The sequence below is a fragment of the Herpailurus yagouaroundi genome, unplaced genomic scaffold (assembly GCF_014898765.1).
Source record: "Herpailurus yagouaroundi ecotype Mexico unplaced genomic scaffold, PumYag 28, whole genome shotgun sequence".
NCBI lineage: Eukaryota > Metazoa > Chordata > Mammalia > Carnivora > Felidae > Herpailurus > Herpailurus yagouaroundi.
The window spans coordinates 161,704,134-161,720,354 of NW_024412376.1; the positions used below are offsets into that span (position 1 = coordinate 161,704,134).

The 16,221-nt window shown below is 46.3% G+C and overlaps 1 protein-coding gene across 3 annotated transcripts in view; it reads left to right on the top strand.

Annotated features, from left to right (window-relative positions):
- Positions 1 to 15,333, top strand: part of ZNF518B (zinc finger protein 518B) — a 21,022-nt gene extending 5,689 nt beyond the window's left edge. Inside the window, exons 1-3 of one of the 3 annotated variants that reach the window (XM_040487860.1) lie at positions 7 to 169; positions 8,708 to 11,804; positions 14,197 to 15,333. In XM_040487860.1, coding sequence (XP_040343794.1) covers positions 8,901 to 11,804; positions 14,197 to 14,280 — 2,988 coding nt within the window. In that variant the 5' untranslated portion in view covers positions 7 to 169; positions 8,708 to 8,900 and the 3' untranslated portion in view covers positions 14,281 to 15,333. Of the gene's footprint in view, positions 1 to 6; positions 170 to 8,707 lie in introns of those variants that run through there. The other 2 variants (XM_040487855.1, XM_040487858.1) reach the window with 2 other exon arrangements.
- Positions 15,334 to 16,221: the final 888 nt, after the last annotated feature.

Here is a 16,221-nt window from a genome sequence, read left to right on the forward strand (position 1 = left end):
CGGCGGCGTGCGGGCTGCGGTGCCGCGGGTGTGGAGTCGCCGCGCCGGCCTCCTCCGCCCGCCCCCAGCGTTTTAAATGATGCATCGCCTGCGAGGATTTCTACCGGTCGGCTGGGAGCAGGAAGTGTCGTCAGGAGGCCATTTTTAAAGCCTCCTGCGGGCCTCGGAGGTAAGCGTTGACGTGGTGTGACTCCCGGTGGTTAGCGGAGACCCCGCGGCCCCGCCACGGGCCGGCCCCGGGAGACCACGCCGTAAGCCCCTGCTCCCGCGCCCTCTCCCCTCCCCCTTCCTAGCACCACGCTGTTAGACGTGGACTCGCCTCGGATAACGTGTACCATCGGTGTGAGTGTGCCAACAATAAACTTGAAAACCGGACTGGCATTGTCTTTCCTTGGGAGTTTCGCGGCGTGTGTCCAGGGACGGACTTGTCCGTGGAGGACCTTTGCATCGTTTGCCGGAGTAGGGGGCTGGGCGGGTTCGGGGGAGGGGAGATGGTGAAGGTTTGATTCGTTCAGATGCTGATGGGAGCCTTTGTGGGACCTCCCCAGCCCAGCTGCCCTTTTTCTCTTGTTGCCTTGGCTTGTTGGGCAGTTTCAGGCCGGTTGCAAAAGAATGAGTATTTCTTCCCCGGAAAGGGAAAGCCAAAGGAGACAATGAAGGAGAACACTTCAGTCCCTCTATGTAAACGTACCCCGTTACGACAACCCCGACTTTTAAAAGTGCAATGACGAACAATATATCAGCCTAACATTAATGAAAAAGTGAAATAGCACTTTGTCCTGTTTCAGAAAGCCTACCCGGCTAACCTGTAATGTGTTAGAACCTTTAAAGATTCTCTCTCTCAAGTTTAGATTGGAAGTCACCAAGATTAAGTAAGACCAGACACGGGTCCCCAGAAGCTTTGCAGCACTTTCCTAGAGGAAGGGAGAGAGAACAGGAATGTGGCTCTTGAGTTTTCTCCCAGTCACATAGACGAAGTTCAGCCCAGCCTGTGTGATGTGTGTGTATAACAGGAGATTCTGGCCAAGGGTTCTAGAAGCCCAGCAAATGGAGGTTAGAAACCAATACCGTATAGTCTCTTCAGAAGGCAGGTAGAACGTTTGGCTTTTTTAATTGTCCGATATCCATGTTCCTCTCACCTGGGATGAATTTTTTTTAATGATTTTTTTTTTTTTATCCAGGATGTAATATAGCCTTGAAAAAGAACACTTTTGTGTGTACCCAGTTTTGTTCTGCTGATAACGTGCATTACAAATGCATTTTGAAAACACCACACAAAGGAGGGCAGTATTTTATCGAGCTTCCCCCTTGATGTTTACGTCAAACTAGTGTGGACTATTAAAAATTCATTAATACCAATTTTAAAAAACACCTCCATCTCCCATAGGGTATTTGCTTTAAGTAAGGGGATCTGGGCCAGTTTTCAGGCAAGAGGAAGAACAGAGAACATTTTTATGATCGTTGCCATGAAGGCTGACCTTTCTTTCATTCATTCCCTCGTTTATTCGTTCCTTCAATATGTATGGCATGTCTCCTTTGCCAAGCCCTCTGCTGTTGGCTGTGACAAACAAGGTCCTCACAGTGCGGCTTCCCAGTCTCGGTTGTTCTCAAGCGGCCTGGGGTAGACTTCATTTTCTTTGTTCACATATGCAGCCCAGCCAATTGCAGTTTCCAGATTCCATCCTGGGACTGAAGGGACCCAGACTCTAATCAGATGTTCTCATCGTGGAGTGGGGTGGTGAGGCAGCAGAATCACTTGGCAAGAATTGTAAAGTGCCTGCCTCAGATCATCTCAGGGAAAAGGCCGGCTGATTCATTCGGTCACCTCAGTCCTAGGAAACCTTTTTTTTCTTTTTTTTTCCTTTTTATTTTAAGCTCCTGTATTATTTTGCCACACATCCCTGCTTGAGAAGCATTTTCGGGGTTCCTTCTTATTTTCTAGGAGAAAATTCTCAGAGAAACCAAGGCTGCACAAGACCCAGGACTTACATCCAAGTGCCTGGCTTCCGCAGGGCATTTTGTGCAGTGTCTTGGAGCCTCAGGGGGTTCTGAGTGCGGAAGCCTGTGCCAAGGCCCGAAGTGAGGCCGGATGGGGCCGGGGCGCCGGAGAAGACAAGGCTCGAAAGAAGGAAGAGCCCTGGAACTTGCCATGCTTTTGACTCCTCTGCAGCTCAGCAGCTCCAGGCAGGAAGTAAGAACACTACCCAAGTGGCAGCAGCTGCTGTCTGTGAGTTCAGTTCCCAGCCCCACAGAGCCCGCTAGCAGAAAAGCAAAGAATTTAGATTAGACACCGGCTGACCAACTCCGTGACCTTGGAAAAGACACACGGCTTCTCCAGATCTGTTATCTTAGAAGAAGCAAATGATGGAAGGCGTACTTTGAGGAATGTGAGGTGACATATGCGTGTGCCTCTGCAGGCACCCAGCACCCCTTCCACCTGACGTGGGTCAAGATGCACCAGGATCGCCAAACACAGCCAGCCGCTGACAGATCCGCATTTACCACTTCGCTGAGGCCACCCATTTAACGACTGCTCTGCAGCTCCCCTGACTCCCCTTCAGGACCTCAGCCTGTGTCAGGTGTGGGGGTGAAACAGTCCTGGTTTATGTTCTTTGTGCCCGCATCCTGCCAGGAACGTTGACGTGTAAGAACCTGTAAAGCGGTTATTGTCGTTACACGCTTAACAGCGAGTATCAGTGATGACATTTCCAAGGTCACATGGCTCAGCAAGGGTTGCACCCAGTCTGCTTGCCCCAGCCACCCACTCCCGTCCAAGGCAGTGTCCTTGCCCCATCTCCGGCACCCTTGGCTGAGACGGGTGTATAAAAGATTGCACGAGGACGGTCAGAAGATTCTTGCCATTCCCACACACTCTTCTGCACCTGTAATGGCAGGTGGTGGTTCTTAACCTTGGCTGTACATTTGATTCACCTAGGAAGCTTTTAAAACTCTCAGGGCCTCCCACACTCACCATGGGGCCCGGGCATTATTTTTTTAAAGCTCTCCAAGTGATCCTGGTGTGCAGTAGAGTGACCATCCCAGGGACTGCCTTCAAAAATAAGTTTAACATCCCGGGCATATGATGACAAATTTGTCACCCTAATGCAGCCAAGGTTAATGATCACTGGTGTAGTGATAGGTCTGTGTTTGATTATACTTTTTATTAAACCCTGAATCCATTTCATCCACAAAATTCGGTTGTTAAGGCAAAAAAAGGGGGAGGAGGGGCTCAAAAATATATGTGTCCTTCATTTTATCACCTTTAGAGACCTCGAGTCCCTAGGTGTGTTTAGTCCCACACAGTTGTGTAATGTTGCTTGTAATACTACTTTGTTTTTCCCTTGTATTTTTTAATGCTAACAAGAGCATAATTTCCCCTTAACATTCTTCTTTCCACATAGCTATAAGTTTTATACTTCAAAAACTCTCTCACTGGTCATATATATACACATACATATATATGTATGTGTATATATATCTATCTATCTTCTTAAAGGTCTTCTCTTAAACTGTTAAGGAAAACCTCTATCGTAACTTTGTTTTCTAATGTAGTTAGTCTCAGTTGAAGAGCTCAATCCCCAAATAACTCCTTTGTAAATGGGGTTGGGGAGAAGATCCTGGCCTCCAGCCCCCCTGGGAACCTCCTGCTGCCAGAGACCTTTATCTCATCAGGCTGATTTGTTAAACTAAGACTTGCTGCTTCTCAGGAGTTTACAGACTCTTCTATTTTCAAAGGAATCTTACAAAAGTATGTTGACTTGTTTCTTAACAGTACATGTACTCTTTGCCTAGCATAAAATTACCTGCTGTCTGCATATACCTCTTCCCCACATCAGCATGTAAATGAGGCATTATTATTCCCACTTTCCAAGTGAAAAAACACTCAGGCTCCAGAGGGGTTAACAAATCCAGAATCACCCAGCTGTTAAAGTCAAAAACCTAGGTTTTGAACCTTGTTCTTGATATCACAAGGCCATTGTCCTTTCTACTGTATTATACTTTTCACCTGGAAAGCAGAGGGGTCAGAACAGGGGCTTCCTTGTCCAACCTTCTTGCCCCATTCTGCCACCCAGGGGAAATTCAGAATCCCAAAGGTTGTATTTTTGCCAGCAACATTTGGAAGTTTTTTGTGGTTTGTTTTTTTTTTTTTTTGGTCATTCAGGGGCCATCAGTTTGCAGTTCAGTCATTTTGAAGTGCCAAGTAGTGTGGCAAAAAGAAAAAGAATACTTGGTTGGTGTTTTTCCTTCTTTAGAACTATTTACCCATTCAGTTCAGTTCTGATTCTTTGTCACTGTCTGAAGAAGTACTTGCTGAGTGAGGTCGCAGTTTCTTCCTAAACCCTGTTTTACCTGGGCAGTATTAGCTGTTTACATGCCTAATGTTGCTTTTTTTTTTTTTTTCCTTTCTTTCTGATCAGGTGTTACTTGTCTACATGCTCCTGGGCCCTTTGAGGTAGAATGCTTTAAAATTTTGCTTGCTGGGAAACACAATTTGTTAGGCCGGTCTTTGTTATGACTAAATAAAGTAGGCAAGAGGGACAAGAAATTTTTGAGCACATGTGCTACGGGCAAGTGCTTTGCGTACGTTAATCGCGTTTCCCTCTCCTGATCACCCTTTAAGTCCGAAGATAGTAAAACCTGTTTTCTTGCCTGACCGTGAACAGAGAGCAATCACTTGCCCCAGGGCCCAGGCAAGAGGGACCGAACCAGAGTCTGAACTGCAGACTGTCCATCTCCATTCCCGTTGATCTTGGCGGGTACAGCAGCCGCATGCCTGCCCTTGCAATGGACGTGGCAGAAGCCTCAGTGGGAGGATTTCTGGAGAGAGCTCCGTAAATCTGCCTCTCCGTCCGAACATGAGGCAGGCAGGCAGCTAATCCTGAGTTTGGCGGGCACCTCTCACGAGCAGAAGCGTCCGTGATGACCTGTGTCGCACACACGTGATGTGAGTGGGTAGCCTGTCTTCACATGAACATCTGGCCTGTAAACGTGCATTTGCTGCAGGGCTGTTTCGGGAGTTAACTGGGCTCAGAGAGGAACAAAAACGGGTAGTCCGGTAAGTAGCTTATACGTACACCTGAGCTGTAGTGAGGACTCTGTGTGTAGTTCAAGCATCCTCTCGTGCCAGCCACTTTGCCACTAAGGCTGGGTGACGGTCTTGCCCCAGAGGTGAATTGTGTTTTCAGCTACACAACCCAGTAACTGTAATTAAAGTCATGCAATGAGATTCAGCGAATATTCTGGAAACAGCAGTCGTAAGGCAGTGAAGAAAGAGGGAGAGATATATTAGCCCCTTTGACTGTTTATGAGATTGGCATGGTTTCTTCTATTTTCCTCATTTTAAAAGGGAGAAATCAGCAGTTACGATGTATGATGACTTAACCTCAGCACCGTATGTCATATTATTTCGTGTAATCCTTGTGACCAGCGGTGAAATAGGTACTGTTTACTGTGTAACAGAGGACTCAGATTACCCCAGGTCACACACCTACAAAGGGATGGCACTGGGATTTAAGCCCCTGTACGGTGATTCCAGAATCTGTAGCTTTAAGTAACGTTACTATTTCTTTCTCTTCTAATTCTGTTGAGCGTTTGGTGTTTCTAGTATTTGGAAGTCAGATGCTGCCATTTTAAGGAGAACTCGGACAACCTTTATGGTTTTTATAGGCCTCTGCGTCACTGAGCTGGTGTCTTGACAAACTCAGTCTTTGTCTCTGTGTGTCCCCGTGATAAATCTTTAAGAAACCAGGACAAGTGAGCTCAAAGTCAGAAGGGAAGGCCACCAGCAGCGAGTGCCGCCCTGAGGCCTTTCTGCAGGAAGAGGCAAGACTGAGTCTTGAGGAAACACGTTTGTGACACACTGTGCCTCTTCTCTATGCTGTGCGCCCATCGCCTTTGGCTGATGCTGCAGATAATTATGCATTAAAAAGCTCACTTAATGCTGTTAAAAAAGTTTTTGAGAACCCTCCTACGTTATTAAAAAGAAAAATAAGTATGCTTCTTGTCCTAGGAGGTCAAATGCAGAGGTTTTGTAATCAAGGCATTATGAGTGTGAAAGGGAGGTCAACACCAAAGCTGATGCTGACTGTTCACCCAGTGTCCTCTCAGGATCAGGTGCACGCATGGCGTTTTGTCACTCCACGTAAGCCTTGGTCATCAGCCCCTGGGGCAGTGATTTGCTAAGAGGACCCAGCTTCCCAGGTGCTTGTGCCTTGTGTGAACCAGACAGAGCGAGCTGCACAAGAGGGAGTGAGCGTGGGAACCTGTCACTCGGGTGTGCCCACGTGCGGTGCCAGCAGCAAAGCCATCTTACTTCTCGGCCTGCCACTCCGTCCGTTCACCTCTGTCTCGGGGGCGCACGGACATCTTTTACCCCGTGATTAGCCACACGAGTGTCAAAGGCCAAAGAGACTGTACTTGTTTGGAAGAAGCCTGGCATCATCCAGACGGAGGGAATTGCCAGTGTAGAAACATCACGTAATTTTGAGAAAGGTTTAGAGGCCTGGAAGATCCTTGCAACCGGGACAGGCCTAGACGTTGCACCTCCCGTTAAACCGTAGTTGCTAAGCACAGCCTCACGCTTCCTGTTGGCACTTGCTCCTGCGGATTCTCAATGCCGAATAACTGCCGAGATGGTTTTGTGGAAATACCTCCAAGAGGCCTGCGCTCCGTAGCCACTGCGGCTGGCTTGGTTAATTCCCAGGGACTTTCCTCCATCAGGATGTTCTCTGCTTCTTGCTAAGCATGTGATCCTACGGTCCGGTCTGAGATTTCAAGTCTTCAGTGTCAGGAGGAACAACACGTCTGAGTTTTCAGAGGACTTGGAAGGAAAATGACAAGACTGTACTCATGTAGATGAAGGCACGTGAATAAGCTGATGCGAATGGGTGGCTCACCTGAGGTCATTTGAGTAGTGGCAAATAGCAGTGTCACTGGGGTCTCTTTTCACCAAAGCCAGTTTACATCGTTATCAGGCAGCCCTGGGGGAGAAGTAGGATAAGTGTCCTTCATTCTAGTTGCCCGATGAAAAAACAGGCCCAGAAGGCTGAACTGGTGTCTATAAGGTCATAAAAGAAAGGCTATTAGCTGATCCCCAGCTAGAGTGTTTTTTTATTTGGCTCCTACTTCTGTATATTCTGAAGAAAGAACGTGCACTTAAAGGTGATTAAGTGTTTTTATAGAATAACGCGTCATGTCACGCAGATCGTGGTACTCACTGTATAGGGACATTTGCGCGTCTCCCTCCGCAGCCCAGGCTGCCACCGCCTCTCACCTCAGTCCCCTGCTGCTGTCATTCCACCTTCGCGTTCGCTGGCCCATACAGCCGCTAGGGGCTCTGTTGGGATATAAATCAGATTGGGCCACGTCGCTGCTCCAGTCTCCCCTGCTTATTTGCTTCATGTAGAGGAAAAGCCACATCCTTAGGGTACTGTGTGCTAGATCTTTCTTTGACCAGTGCCCACCCCCCCACCTCTGACCATATTGACCGTTCTATCCTCTTCCTCCCCTCCTGCTCATTACGTTCCATCCTCGGCCTCCTCGCCATTCCTCTGGTGCTCCAGGCCCTCATCCCACAACACTTGGCTTCCTCTCTGCCTGAAACTCCCTTCTCCCAGACAGCCACAGTGCTCGCTCCCTCGCTGCCCCCAGGTCGGTGCTCACATGTCAGCTTAACGGGACGCTTTCCTGACTGCCCACCCCTCCACATGCTAGCCCTCAACTTCATCACATACTTAGTCCCTCTGGCCTTCGTTTATGGCATATTTTTCTCAATTACTTACCACCACTTAAGAAATAAATGTATCTCCTGTTTCCCCTCTTATACCCTCATGATACTTGGTTTTGCTGACTACCCTACAGCACTTAGAACAGTGCCTGGCACCTGACAGATGCTCAGTGAGATGTTGAAGGACTCAGTTTGTGTACACCTAATATTGCCAGTGTATTATTGACTTCTTACCATTTGTGAACACAGATGGAGCATGTGAAAAAGAGCCGAGAATCCAAGCTGACACTTAGCTGTCATGTAGAAACAAACGGACACCTGAGCTGAAGCCCTGGCTCTCTCCACCACTTGATAACCTGTGTGTTTAAAAACTGAAATTGGGGCGCCTGGGTGGCTCAGTTGGTTAAGCGTCCAACTCTTGGTTTCATCTCAGGTCGTGATCCCACCGTCTGTGGGTCCCAGCCCTGTGTCGGGCTCTGCGCTGACAGTGCAGAGCCTGCTTGGGATTCTCTCTCCCTCTCTCCCTCTCTGCCCCTTCTCTACTCTCTCTCTCAAAATAAACATACTTAAAAAAAAAAAAAAACTTTTTTCAAAACTGAAATAGCATCCTCCTGTACAAGGTTTTATTTAGGCAAATATGAAATTATTCCTGTGAAATTGCTGGGATGCTCTCCATGATACCTAAAAATAATATGTCCACGTATCAAGGGCTGTTCTGAATGACAACTGTGATTTCCTTGCTCCTGGCCTGTTCATGGTTGGTTTAAAGTGATGAGTTTCAGGGGGGCTGAATTTAAAAATGTTTCCAGTTTAGGCTTGTGATTTCCCAGTTCTTTTGGATGACGTTTTACTGTCAACGTGTGTGTAAGAAAGAATGTCAAGATTTAACATAAAATTGCCAAGAATAAGTGTGAAAGAGCTTAACTAAGCCTTAAGTTCATGTATTAATCATGCTTTGTGATTTCCTTTTTTTCCCTTCAGTGTTGCCCAGAATATCAGAGCATTGGAAGCAACCGTTTTTGGGGATCCTACACCTACTGTGGTGGTGGATTAAAAAGGAGGACGCAGTATGCGCCCAAGAAGTAACTGTTTCTCTGCCGATCACAAAGTGAAATGAAGGATGGCCCCTAAGGATTTTATCATGTGAAGTCTCTCTGGATTTCTCTTTTCAGAAATGCAGATAAAGAAGATGAAGGATATCGGACAGCAGTTATATACCACACAAGTGAACGACGCACAGAATTCCTTGACCATGTCACCCAAACAGCCTAATGCTAATAGAGCGACTCGACCAGACAGACAAGAAGCGCAGGCTCTGTTATGTCAAGGCTCAGAGGCGGAGGCTGCCGTGATGACGGTTGCTACGTGTGTAAAGTGCAAAAGTGTCCACAGAATCCCACTTCGAGATCCGAAGAAGGGTACTGGGCAAAGCCAAAAGGACGACAAGTATGTTTGCTTCACGTGCAACCTTGGCATGGCTTCTTCCCATTTTCATTTTGTGAACAGTAATCCCAGTGCAGCGCATGTAGGAAATAAAGCTGAGACCATCTCAGGTTCCGTCAGTAACAAATTTAAGGTAAGGAACTTTAAGCCCGGCAAATACTATTGTGATAAATGTCGATTTTCCACAAAGGATCCTCTGCAGTACAAAAAGCACACGCTTCAACATGAAGAGATTAAATTCATCTGTTCTCACTGCAGCTACATTTCCTACACAAAAGGGGAGTTCCAGAGGCACTTGGTGAAACACACGGGCATATTCCCTTACCAGTGTGAGTACTGCGACTATGGCGCTATCAGAAACGACTACATCGTCAAACACAGGAGGAGAGTGCATGAGAGGGCCGGTGGAAAGCGGCCGCCCAAAACCGTAGCCAAGCTGGAGCCGAAAAGAGCCGGCGCATCCAAACAAAACGCAGAGCTTTTAAAAGCTCCCAGTCCGAGGACTGCGTTTCAAAATCGGTTATCGGATCAACTCTCAAGGTTCTCCCTCCATACAAATAAGGACAAAATGCACAATATCATGTTGCTGCCTGAATCCAAGGAACACCAGAAAGATGTAGTGTGTGTTCCGAATAAAGTGACCTTGTCGGAGCCAAACGAGGTCAGTCTGTTTGAGAACAAAAGCGTGGAGGTGGAAGTGCTGTCCCCTGCAAAAGAGCCCGTGCAGCCGGGAATGCCCTTAACAGTCGTGGCACCGGCGGAATTAGTTGTCCCTGCAAACTGTCTAGCCCAGTTGATGGATGTGAAGGTTGTCAATGGAACCCAGCAGCTCGTCCTGAAACTGTTTCCTCTGGAAGAAGGTAACCGCCCTGAAGCCAGCGGGGCTGAGGGAGGGAGTTCTGAGCGTGTGACTAGCGAAAAGGGTTCAACCGAACGGGAAAAAATGGCTTCTGCAGGACATACAAAGCCACCGCCAATTGAAGGGAATGTCGGAAAACTCGCAGGCTTTGATAATCTCCATTCTGCGGTTCAGAAACAACTTAAAAATATGAAGTGGGTGAGGTCTTACGACTTTTTCCTGTCAGATTCTCGTGTGCACAACCGTGGGGAATCCCTCCTCAACCCAGATACAGTGGAGGATTTCCAGAAAAAAAGTAGCATGTATCCACATAGACCGGCCCTTCCGTCTCTCTCCTTCAAAGGTCATTCTCCATCAGCTATAGTAAAACACAGTGTTTTACATGGTCTCAGAACCGCATCAAGCCCGTTTCCACATAAAGCTGCTGTTTCTTTTACTGAGGATAGGAGACATTTACACAGCGACTCACACTCGTTCTTCCCTCTTGCTGCACCACCTGCAGCTGTGCCCTCTGGAGACCAGGGCTTGTTGCCTGTGAGCACAAATCACTTGGAATCTAGAAATGAGATCAGTGTTCCTGCAAAAATGGCTCCCTCCCACAGGAAGCTGAAGGACAAGCAGACAGAGGAACACAAGGCAGGTTCAAATACAGGCCAGATTGCCTCTCAACGCAAAAGGGAGTATTTACACCTAAGTATACCTGGAGAAGATAGCATCAGGGCTCTGCCGCCTGGGGAGGAACCCCTGGAACTAAAGAGTCCAGAAAGGACTAAAGACTCTTTCGATGGCCCGGTCATCTCGTCAGTATTTTCTCTGAGCTCTGGGTCCGAAAATGTCCCTGAAGGTGTTAAATGGAATAGTTCCACGTCCAAAATAAAGTCAATTGAACTCCTGCGCAGAAAGATAGCTCAGTTAATTGAATCCTGTGGCAAGCCTTCATCTTTGTCTGCAAATAATGCACATCGCCGTTCTGTAGGGCAGGCCTCGAAGGGAACCTCGAAAGCTGCTCCTGAAGGTATTCACGAAATTAACGTGTCGTTTACTGGCACCGGCTATTCCACAGGCACGCTCCCCAAACCTCAGGATGACGGCACTATTAATGGACAGCTTACTCATCAGCAAATGTATCCACAGTTTATGGAAGACAGCAATGGGAAAACTGAAAGCAGAGTGACCAGGAAGGCCCATGTTGCTACTCCAGTATTGATCCCGAAAGGGGCTGTGTTGAGGGTTCTTAATTCTTCTGAGGATGCCCACATTATAGAGGCTACGTGTGAAGCACCCGTCAGTATACCTTGCAGTGAGACACAGTTAATAAAACCCATTCCGCTCTGCCCAGTGAGACAGACAGACTCAGACTTACAGTCTTTGACAAGTAAAAGTGGGCCAGTAGATGTGTCCCAAAATCTTGATATACCTCTTCGGCCAAAACCAAGGAAAGAGAGTGCTACTTGTAGCACCATGCCTAAAAAAACTGGCCCCCTACACAGTCACCAAGGAAGCAGTGAACCAAGTAAGCAAGGGAAACTGCTCCCCAGAAGTCTTCCTATAAGTAAAAATAAAACCAAACAAGTGAACTCATCCAAGAAGAAAACCAAAATCCAGGCTGACCCCAGCCGCTATCTCAAGGATCCTTCAATTTTTCAGGTCACAAGACAACTTCGACTGATAGCAGCTAAACCAGACCAGTTGATTAAATGCCCCCGTCGGAACCAGCCTGTCATTGTGTTAAACCATCCTGACGTTGACTCACCAGAAGTGACCAATGTGATGAAGGTAATAAACAAGTACAAAGGCAACGTCCTCAAAGTCGTCTTATCAGAGAGGACTAGGTGTCAGCTAGGCATCAGACGGCATCACGTCCGCCTGACCTACCAGAATGTGGAGGAAGCCAATCAAATAAAAAGGCAAATGATGTTGAAAATGAAACTTAAAAAAGTTCATAAAAACAACTACCAGGTGGTGGATTCCTTGCCTGATGACTCATCCCAGTGTATATTTAAGTGCTGGTTTTGTGGGCGGCTGTATGAAGACCAGGAAGAGTGGATGAGTCATGGCCAACGGCATTTGATAGAAGCTACTAGAGATTGGGATGTTCTTTCTTCCAAAGGCAAATAAGTAAAAAGTGGTCTTTGAAGCAAATTGTTTTTCTTACTTTTAGTTTATTCTAGTTTGTTGTTGTTTTTGTTTTTTTTTCTCCTCCCTGACTCAGTAGGAGAAATAGAGATTGTAGGGATGAGAGAGTCATCAATTCTTCAGAACTCTTGTAGGAATGTTGAGAGCCAGGAGTCTTAACCCGAGATAAGTGACTGGAACTTGGAATGTGTTTGAGGCCCCTGAAATTACGCACAAATCCACGTACAGGCGTTTTCCTGGAGAGAAGTGAAACTTGCAGATTTCCACTGGGATCTGAGACTGCTTTGTGTAGCACCCCTTTTACCGAGTAGATACAAATTTGTTGTAATCTATTCAAAAGGGTGAGTTTAGAGTGTTTTACACATGCTACTGAGGGATTAAGCCCAGATGGTGGTGTGCACAGCCATCCCGTCATTAAGTCATGTGCTATTTGGTGCATAATGGAAATTAAACTTTCTACTTTGTTACCTTAAATTCGGTTATAGAAAAATGGCTATTCTTTTAAATTCCTCACCCCCTCTGTAGTACTTGTGTCGTTTACAGCACAGAGCACTGTGCTGCTGTTGGCCATTTTAAAGGATGATTCCAAGGTTTGCCTGAATCTACTACAGTAGATGTTAGGGGAGGAAGGAAACATTTCCAAACCTTTGCTTTCTTTTTCTTTTTAAACATCCTGGTTTGCGACAGTTGAGGAGGGAATGTGCCTTTTTCAAAAAAAAAAAAGTCACAGATAAGATCTAGAACGAAGGCTGCTGTTTGCCCTTAACCACCCTCACAAACATAAGCCGATTTAAAATGTGAATGAACAGGCGTCTTGTGACATAGGTGACACTGGGGAAGACCATGCAAGGTAGGGTGATGCAGGTAGTTATGACTTTAACGTGACTATCAGTTTTCGTCTGAGAACTCACGGGCGAAACCACGGGCGAAGCCTGCACACACTTCCTCCACAGACACTGCCCCCCTCCCCAGCTCATATCCTGCTCTCCCTTTGCCAACTTCCTGAACAGACCCTCCTACGGAGTAGGATGCTTCCCTGCTCACCTCCTGTCCCCTTCCTTTTGTGCCTTTGAGGCCCCTTAAGGCTTTCCCTCGTGAAAATGCTAAAAACAAGCAAGAATCAGCAAAAGGGAAGCATCTCACCATCTTTGTTGAGGTTATAGGAAAAGTATGCCTGGTTTTCAACGGTCATGGCGACGTTGTCCCTCTCACCCACCTTTCCGAGGTAGTAATTCTCAAGAACATCTACCGCTGTCTCCACCGACAAAGGCCAGGACCACGGCTGGTCCACACAGCACCTCCGTGTGCGTTAGGAAGAGTTCCTCCCAGATAGATGGCCTGGCAGATGGAGCTCGGACTGGATTTATTCCTCACTTGCCCGCTCAGGCACCAACCATCACACAGAACCCTAAAGGGACGACCACAAGGCAGCCCCACCTCCGTGTTTTTCTTCCTTTTAAGCCTGCTCTTTCCTTAGGGAATTGGTTAGTGCAGTAAATGAAATGGGGGGCCGTTTTGTCTGCAAAAGACTTGAGTGAGATTTCCATTGTGTTGGTTAGTCGGAACTTTACGATTTTTTTTTTTTACATGTGTGAAAGATTATCTTCTGATAGATGTGGGATGGTAATTCTTTGTAGTTCTCAAGTGAAATGTAGATCAACATTTCTTATGTATAATTGAATACATAATCATTAAGTTGACTAATTGGTTAATTTTTATTGAAATTTAAAACTTGGGTTTTTTTTATATGTGTATATATGCTTGTGTGTACACATATAAATATTTTTTACCATATAAAAACTGCAGTAGCTGATTTTCTGTTTTCCTATTTTATAACAAAATTATGTGGGCTGGAGAAATAGAAGACGTTTTATATTCTAGAAATTATTTTGGAAGCACATTTTTATAATGGTGTGGTCTCATTTTTAGCAAATGAAAGCACAAGTGATGAGTCTGATTTATATGAACAAATAGGAGTAGAAACCGCTGAGGATCATTTCATGACAGTATTTCCTCCCCCGTGCATTTCCAGTTGGTGCTTTCTGGGAAATGGACCCTGTGTACCGCTCACTTTTCCACCCAGAGGAGAGGATTCTGCAGTGTCAGCCATGTGTAGATGCGTACCTGCCAGGAGCTAGAAGGCTCCTAAGATGTTGAGAGAAGAAAAGGCTGTGATTTTTTTTTTTTTTTCCTCCTTCTATACCTCACTGCTTAGTAGCATCTTTCTTGAGAGGCTAGACCGTGACCTTTCAGGAAAGATGACCATGAATCAGGTCAGAGTGTTAAGTGTCAACATGAAATATTTATACTTCGCAGCACCAACTGTTTTTCAAGTATTACCTAAAACTCAGCTTATGTACTCGTATGGAGCTAAGTTTTATGAGTAGACTGTGTAGCTAAGCTTTTGGGGGGATTTCTGGAACTACAGTACTTTTTAAGGAATTGAGAGGGCTCCTGAAAGTCATAAAAAATGAGAAAGCAAAACATGTCTGTCCTCCCGATATAAAGAACTTTATTTAGCAGATAGCTTGTTAACATGTAGGCAAATGTCATGAAATAAATACTTCTAACAAAATTGGACAAGGTAGGGGTAGAACTGTGCTGAGTATTTATGGACTCCTACCTTGATTTTGAAGGACCTGTACTCATGAAATTTTGTTAATAGTGTTTACCAATAAAATCATTTTAAACACTTCTTAAGGTAGCGTTTCTTAACTTTTGGGGGTCAGAAATGAGATGATCTTATTATAGTTATGATATGACAAAGTGAATATTTCTCAAAAATGACCTCACAGTCTCGTAGATCATATTTTACCCCAATTTTTATCCCCAGCCCCAAACATTTTGTGACCCTACTATGGGCCAAGTGCTATTTGTTAAACTAAGCTGAACACAGTATATTAACCCTAAAAAGCTCCATCCCGTTTCTTCACGACCTACTAAATAAACCATCCCAGAAAATGAGGATGTGATGTGGCCCGGCCTTTAGAATCGTTTTTGAATGTGTAAATGTCAGTATGAGCAGAAAACAAAATATTGCATAACACGTTTTAAGCATTATTGTAAGTCCCGCGTTAACAGTTCTGTGTCTGCTGCTCTAGTTTTGAAACACATTTGTATATAGAGACGTTGGCGTCATTTTTGTTAAATAAAACAACTGTAAAACGTTCTCTGCCCTTTCATTTCACTGTTCGGGGGGGAGGGCCGTGTATTACATCACCTCGTGTGATCTGTTTCTGAAACACGGAAAGGCATCATCCTATACGGCTCAGGTGCCTTGAGTCCCACCGGGGTGTGTTCCGAATTAGATAACACCACTGGTTCACCCGGCACACCCTGAGATGAACACCCCAGGCTGCTTTTTTGGTTTGCGCTGCCCTAAATTCATGCTGCTTTGGGCAGCAGTAACAGTTTTCATCCCGTGGTCTGTGGCCACCGAACCTGCCCTGTGTGTCTGCCCTCTGCTGGGAGGGGTTGGGGCGGGGGGAGCTCCCCAGCATTTGATGAGCCTGCTGGACCACGTGGGCACGGCACTGTTGACACCATCCATAAACACCCTTGCGTCTGATTGCACGCGTACCTGGGCGGAGAAGGGATGAGGCTATTTGGAGGGGAACTTGATTCCCGCATCTCATTCCACGGAGTCAACGAGGGAAAAGAAATGGGACCTGAGGCCGTAAAGAGACGTGAGTTGCTTCAATTCAAGAATTTGCCGATTTCACCTGTTAGCGGAGATGAGTCGTCATCCTCCCATCCTACAGATCCGGTCTAATAAGTGGTCACCTTTGGTTAGGGGGAAGTGAAAATCAAATAAGGCAGTGGAAGCCTCTGGGGGGATTTGTATTGGGTGTGGACTGCCAGGGGTGGCTGCGGTGTGACCGGAGTAGGGGGCTGGGCGGGAGCTGACATCAAGGCCAGAAAGTTAGGGAGTGGCAGTCACCAAGCCACGTTTTATTGGGAAGAGAACTTCAGCTCAAGAAAGATGAATGTGTACGTGAAGGTGAGGGAAGTAATGTGCAAGATGGTGGTGTGGCAGGAAGCACCCTGGCATCTATCA